This window comes from Gavialis gangeticus, unplaced genomic scaffold (genome assembly GCF_001723915.1).
Source record: "Gavialis gangeticus isolate Ggan-Ray unplaced genomic scaffold, GavGan_comp1, whole genome shotgun sequence".
NCBI classification, from domain to species: domain Eukaryota; kingdom Metazoa; phylum Chordata; order Crocodylia; family Gavialidae; genus Gavialis; species Gavialis gangeticus.
This window is the reverse complement of record NW_017728996.1, coordinates 1,610,297-1,617,900: the sequence shown is the minus strand read 5'-3', so window position 1 is coordinate 1,617,900 and position 7,604 is coordinate 1,610,297. Positions and strand designations below refer to the sequence as shown.

The following is a 7,604-nucleotide window of genomic DNA, read 5'->3' as shown; positions in this document are numbered from 1 at the left end:
AGGGCGAGTTCCTCCTGTTTGTTCCCCATGCTACGAGCACTGGTGTACAGGCATTTAAGGCCTTGCAAGACTGTGTGCGCCCCCCCCCCCGATTAGTAGTATCTCCTTGGATCTATTTGTCATGCATCTGTTGATGCACGATAAAGTACAGTTAGCCTTGCTGATGATTTCATCACGCTGATGACTCATGTTCACCTTGGAGTCCACGATGACTCCGAGATCCCTTTTCGCTTCTGTGCTGTTGAGAGGGTCACTTCCTAGCCAGTCGATGCGCTGGATATTTTTGCACCCTAGGTGCAGCACTCTGCACTTGTCCTTGCTGTATGGCACCCTCTTGTGTACTACCCACTTTTCCAACCTGTGCAGGTCCGCCTACAATCATTCCCTACCCTCCAGCGTGTGCACTTCACCCCACAATTTAGTAACATCTGCAAACTTGGACAGAGTACACTTCACACCCACATCCAAGTCACTGATGAAGATATTGAAGAGTACAGGGCCAAGGACCAAACCCTGTGGGACCTCACTACCCACATCCTTCCAGGTCAATACTGACCTGCCTACTACCACTGTCTGGGTATGACCCTCAAGCCAATTTGCCATCCACCAGACCGTGTAAACATCTGTCACAGCCTCTTAATTTATTTATGAGAATGGGATGAGATACTGTACCAAAGGCCTTGCTAAAATCCAAGAAAACAACATCTACCTCTACTCTTGCATCTAAGTGTTTTGAGACCCTGTGATAAAATGAAGCCAGATTGGCCAGGCATGATCTACCTGCTACGAATCCATGCTGGTTTCCCTGCTGGACTCCCACAAATATGATCCTTCAGAATCTTTTCAAAGACCTTTCCAAGGATGGAGGTGTGACTGACTGGCCTATAATTACTCAGATCCTCCTTCCTCCCCTTCTTGAAAACAGGGACCACATTGGCCCTTTTCCAGTCCTCTGGGACCTGACCCGAGTGCCACAAGTGCTCAAGCAGCCGTGCCAGTGGTTCTGCTATGACACCGGCCAACTCCTTCAGTACCCTTGGATGCAGCTTATCCGGGCCTGCTGACTTGAACACATCCAGTTCATTCAAGTCACCGTCAACAGTAGGTGGGCTGGTGACCCTCTGATGCCCCTCCAAGACCCCAATCAGAGACTTATCTTGACCCCTGGTCAGGAACACTGAGGCAAAAAACTCATTGACCAGCTCAGCCTTGTCTCCCCTGTCAGTCACTAATTGCTCCTTTCATATTGCACTTCAGGCCAAGGTACCCAACTGGCTCCAGACATAACTAGCAGGCATGCAGTGAGAACTCATGTTTGAAGTAGTGATTTGAAAGGTATTTTCTATGCATATCACATATTTCAACTCAAGCCCATATTGAGAAACAGGCTTGAAAGCATAAGAATTTGTGAAGTTTTCTAATTCCCTTGTAATAATTTTACAGGGGCTCAAGTTAACAACTCTAATGTCTAGATACTGCTCAGAGGAGTTACAAAAGCTATCTTAAACATATATTGCACCATTTCTAAGAAGAAGGAAACAGCATAGAGTATGTCAAATGTTAAAATATTAATTGACTGTATATTAGCTATTTAGAGAAAGGAAGAAGGAGGAGGATCTTAACCACTAGGGCTCTGCGAAGCTTTGGTCTCCGATTCAATTTGGTGGAGATTTGGCTTGATTCAGTGGCCGAATCTCCAAATTCAAATTGAATCAAAGGACCCTTTAATCTCTCTGAATCGATTCGGAAAGATTCGGACATAGAGAGACAGCTTTAAATGTTTCTTCTACAGACTTCTAGGTACCAGGCAGCTCGTGAGTGCTACAATGCTAGGGCAGATTCACAGTTAGGGCGGCTAGGAGCTGGAACCAACTTCCAAGGGAAGTGGTGCTGGCCCCTACCCTGGGGGTCTTTAAGAAGAGGCTGGATGCCTACCTGGCTGGACTCATTTGAGTCCCGTTTCTTGTTTTGGGGTTTTGTTGTTCTCCCGCCCTGGCGGGGGGTCGGGCTAGAAGATCTACTAGGTCCCTTCTGACCCTTAATCTATGAAACTATCCCACAGAAGTATGGGGGGCTCCCCAGCGTGCTCAGCAGCAGACCTGAAAGTGGACCAGAAGCACTTCTGACCCACTTCCAGGTTTGCCGGGAAGCACGCTGGGAAGCCCCCCGGCTCGGTGACTGGTGTCTCCTGGTTCTGGAGGGGCACCCGGGGTCCCCCTGTGGCCAGTCGCTTTGCTCAGGGGTGTGGTGGGGGGCCCCCCAGCATGCTCCACGGCAGACCCAGAACAGAACTGGAAATACTTCTGGTCTACTTCTGGGTTCGCTGCCGAGCACATGGAGGGCCCCCCCGCACTCCTGTGGGACGCTCCATGCACCCCAGCATTGCAGCGCTCACAAGATGCGCCTGCTACCTCAAGGTATGTAGAAAAAAACTTTTAAAGTTGTGCCTGTGTCCAAATTGCTGAATCTCAGGATCAGCATCAAATCTTCAGATTCGGATTCGGCCAAATCGAATCAGGGAGAGTGATCCAAATCCACAAATTGAATCACTGTCCCTGATCCGGGCCAAATCCAAATCAAATAGGGCCCGCTTTGCACACCCCTATTAACCACACAAGCCATTTCTGATTGCTTTTGGACTCCAACAGGTAACTAGAAAACAAAAAAGTTAATTCTATCTAAAAATAAATATGAAAAACTAAGTTTGTTACTGTTCTCTCAAGTTACTTGAACATCCGATATTTCTGTGGTAACCCCAGGTACACAAATAAATTTGTTTGTTAAAACCTGCATACTTACTCTCAAACACTATAGCATTTAGCACAGTATAAATACCTCCAAAGTAGTTCTACAAAAGAACCTAAGAATACAAAACAGATGTTTAAAAAAAGAAAACACACCAACTACAGAAACAAAGTTTGCAAGCTGCGAAGGATTTGAACAAACATAAGCCACATACTATTTCCAAGAGATCAATCATAACCATTTGGTGGAGTTTTCCAAGACCTATCAAAAGAATACATAAATTGGAAAAGATCTAGCTTTTTTGAACTGAGATACTGTCATTTTGTGCAAAAAGACCAGATATATGGTGAGTACGAACAGACAGGTTTGAGGTGCTTTAGAAAGGAGGCGGGGAGCAGCTGTTGCTTTGGAGCATGCTGTAATTTTCATCTGCATGATACTGTAGCAGTGCAAGTTGGCTAAAAACACCCTAATTTTGACCTGGAACAGAGCAGGTTTGAATGTAGAAGTTTTGCTACATTTATATCACTATAATCCTGCAGAGGTAACACTATACCTCTTGTATTGCTATATTTGTTACATCTATCTATACCCTGTATTGGCTTCTACAGAACCTGCTGATTGATGGGCTCAGAACTTAAAACAAGGCTGAAGAATTAAAAGTGCACACAATCCTTAGCTACCTCTTTTCTGCACTGGTTTCCTGTGTATTCATTCCCAATATGGTGTACTTTCAGCCCAAGAGATTTTTTTCTAAATCTGCACTCTTATATGCTGTGGCTAATCTCAAGCACCAAAAGTCTAGAGAGACTCAGAAAATGAAGCTTTGACATAATACTAGAAAAAATGGGTCACATTTTCATTAAATTAAAAGTTTAACTTATCAGATCTGACTGTAATTGGCTAGGTTTTCCATTCTGTCAGTTATGAAAACTGGTCCTAAGTAAAACTATAGAATTCCTATTGCATGAAATTATTAGCAATATGTTCCTGGCTCCATGACTGTACTTGACTAGATTTTAAGTCAGCATACTGCAAGTAGCTTTCATCAAGAAAGAAAAGAACATGTCATTCTAGTTTCTGCCTATTCATTCACAATCATTTAATTATTTAGGCATCAAAAACAGCACGGGAAGTGCTTTTTTGCACAAGATTCCTGATTAACAAGCATTTGAAATCTAGGAGCTCTCCATTTTTAAGGACACAAAAAACATCACCACTAAGGTTGTATAATCAACAATATTTTGAATTTGTTGAATAATCAACAGTATTTTGAAATTTAAAATAACAAATAAAGTTTTACATGTCTTTCAGCTTCTATGGCTCACAGTGTGGAAATACATGATATGTGAAGACACATGAAGACATTTACTTCTCTGTTTAATATAGCAAGAGAAATTTGTGAGATTAGAGCAAGAAGATTCAAAACAAGAACTGGCTTTTCATTATAAGAATCTATATTTATTTATGGGTTTTTACAGGGTAGTGATTGAGATGTTCCACTTGAACAAAGTGGAAACTTAACCTGCAAAATTGGTTTTATATCACGATGTGCATCAGAAGGCAACACAGCTGGCTCTTAATAACTCAATAAAATATTTCTCTGTTAACACCAAATATTACAAATTCTTAAAATTACACACTTCATTTAATTTTATATCCTGCAACCTACCTCCTTATAATTTAAATCTGTTTTATAAATGATTTCCCTTAAAAAAAACATGCAGCAGATATAAAGAACTCAAGTATTAAACACAAGGCCTTAAGGTTTTACAAAGATATTAAAACAAATGTATCAAAACAATCATAGCTCTGTGGTTTCTGCAGCCGCTAATCAGGTTCTGTGACACACTGCTCCACAATTTCACGCAAGTTTGGATTCTCCATTGCAGCCGCTACTCTCTCCTTATCATTTATTTGCTTGTTGACTGCAAAATACCAGATGAAAAGTCAAGTCAGGCATTTTACCAATCCAAGTTTCCCTGAACTTTTGCAGTTTAAGCCAGTAGGATCCTAGTCTCACTTTTTGCATAATACTGACCACACTGTCACCAACTGATTCCATCAACAAGCCCATGATTTCTGGTTAAGCAAGAGCTGATAATTTAGAAAGACATCCACTCCCCCCACCCGATTAAAAGCAAGACAGCAGCCACCACATCCCTAGATAAGTTGTTCCCACGATCAATCATTTTCACTTATTAAAAAAAGTGCATTTGTATAGTTTGAATTTATCTTACTTCAGTTTCTAGCGATACAATTAAGAAAAAGAGTCTGGGGGCAGGGGGGAGAAGAAGAACAAAACACAAATTTTCCCTGGTCAAAAATTTTTTAGACATACTTAGGGAAAAAATGAAAAAAGAACAAACATTTGAAACATGGCATGGATACAGTCTTTATTGGCTTTTTATTTAAAATCTCTCTCTCAGAACAGAGATAGAAGTTTTTAAACTGAACATGCAAGAGAGAGTATCAAGGTCCTGTAGATTCTTTAAAAAATGGTAAAAAATATTCATTAGGGTTGTATGAAATTTCAGCAGCCGTTTCATTTTGGAGGTGTTTTGGGCCATTTCAGCACCCGAAACACCGAGTCCAAATCGAAACAGAAGGCTCCAAAACAAACTGGAAGGCTCCAAAACGTTTTGGAGAATTTCAGAGTTTCAGAGCCAGGCTTGCAGGGAAACAAAAACTAAGAAGAGGGAGGGGAAAGAGGGTGGGGGGGAAGGACTGCTCTGATACTGACATCTAGTTCCCAGTTCAATTCTCCAGCTCTCTGATCATTTCCCCAGCTCTTCCTGGGGGGTACAAGCCCCCAGTCTGTTCACGCGATTTCAGAAGGCTGCCGCTGCAAGCTGGGGCTAGCGGCAACCGCTTGGCGCAGCCCGTGCCAAAAAGACTGTGGTGCTGCCACTGGCCCCAGCCTGCAGTGGCAGCCTGCTGAAACCCAGCACATGGATCCAGGGGCCTGAGCCCCCCCAGAAAGAGTTGGGGGAATGATCAGAGAGCCGGGGAATCAAACCTGGGACTCAGGAATCCCTGCCGCGCGACCTGGCTCCACAGGGAGCAGATCCGCCCTGGGGTATCTTCACCACCGCTGCCTGCCCTGTGCAGCCCCATGTCGTGAAAGGGATCAGAGATCTGCGCAGGGGTCTCCTTGCCTGCACGGAGGGCCTTTCCCCTCCCCTGGACGAGCTACCCACAGCCCCATCCTGCTCCCTGCTAGGGCCCTGCAACCCCTGGCCCCAATCACATATTTCAGCCGAATCTCTAAAACAGATTTGACTGAAACAAAACAGGACAGTGATCTGAAGCACCAAAATAAATCACAGTCCTCCGAAATGGCTGAACCCGAAATCAAATTGAAACACACCAGTTTCACACAGCCCTAAATTTATCTCAGTGGATGTTAAAAAATTGCAAGAGCAAACACTCTCAGTAAACTCCAGAAGTTTATTCACTGGCATATCTGCAGCATGTTATTTATTTTCCCCTTAAAAGTATGCCTCAAAAATATATCTACATGCAACATGAACAAGCTGAACCAACTTCCAAGGTTTCTTAAAACAGCATGTTTTATCATATGGTTTTGCCACTGCACTCGCCACCTCCCCTCTGTCCCCAACCCTCCCAACCACAGAATCAGAAGCTACATTCATTTAATTTACAAGATTCACTTACTGTCTTCCTCAGTGGAATGTGTACCTTCTGATATGTAGATTTCCAACTAGGTAAGAGATAAATAATGTTAGTAGCAAATATGAATAGTTATACTCCTACACTGCTAAAAGATAGACATCTTGCCCAAGGAACACTTACTTGAGCAGTGTGAGTGTTAACGATGCTATTTCACTATCTACAATAATTGTGCGAGACTTTTTCATACTCTGTATGACATCTTCACCACCTAACAGACATCTCCCCTCCATCTTGCAATTGCACAGGCCAATGTTCCTTCCATGAGTAACAAAGCATCACAGTGATAACTTTATCAGTTGTTCACATAGACAAGTAATGCAGTAAAACGGCTGGAAATTGGGCAAAGAGCTAGCACTATCTTTCCAGCCAGCCCTCTGGACCACAGTGCAGGAGGTGGTGGCCCAAGAGACATTGCAACGGTTACTTTCATAAACAGATAAAACACATCTGAGAAAAAACCTTCTAGGAGGAGCTCCTACAAGCTAATAATGGTTCGTCTTTTAAAAGCCTGAAGAGCTAAAGCATCCGAAAAATGTATAAGGCTAGGACAGACCCTGTCACAACAGCACCTTACAGTTTCATAACTGTGCTAGCCTTGACATCAAGGTAACAGCTCTCAACTAAAGGCTATTCTCATACAGCATATGAATGATATCCATAGACTGAACCCCAACTCCCTGCAAAGGCTAAATTACTGTAGTGACTTTACTGTAACACTGTTTTTGCTGTAAAATTAAAAGACTGAACTACAAATGTAATTAAAATACCACAGATCCTAATTAGTTTTCATTTCAGCAGTGTAATAAAAGTGATTTGTTATGAATCAACACTGTTATATATTTGCTGCATCACACACTGCTTTAGGATATCCTTTACAACAGCAGTTTAACTGCTAATGTAATTCAACATCTTCAGTACCAAATAATTCATAGTTTCATAGTATCTAGGGTCATAGTTTCATAGATTAAGGGTCGGAAGGGACCTAGTAGATCTTCTAGCCCGACCCCCCGCCAGGGCGGGAGAACAACAAAAACCCCAAAAACAAGAAACGGGACTCAAATGAGTCCAGCCAGGTAGGCATCCAGCCTCTTCTTAAAGACCCCCAGGGTAGGGGCCAGCACCACTTCCCTTGGAAGTTGGTTCCAGCTCCTAGCCGCCCTAAC

General features: G+C 42.9%; 1 protein-coding gene across 1 annotated transcript in view; it reads right to left on the bottom strand.

The window, feature by feature from the left end:
• Positions 1-4,180: 4,180 nt before the first annotated feature.
• FAM96A (family with sequence similarity 96 member A) overlaps positions 4,181-7,604 on the bottom strand; it is a 17,132-nt gene continuing 13,708 nt past the window's right edge. Inside the window, exons 4-5 of the mRNA XM_019503890.1 lie at positions 6,424-6,469; positions 4,181-4,673 (exon numbers count right to left, since the gene is read on the bottom strand). Coding sequence (XP_019359435.1) covers positions 4,576-4,673; positions 6,424-6,469 — 144 coding nt within the window. The 3' untranslated portion in view covers positions 4,181-4,575. The remainder of the gene's footprint in view (positions 4,674-6,423; positions 6,470-7,604) is intronic.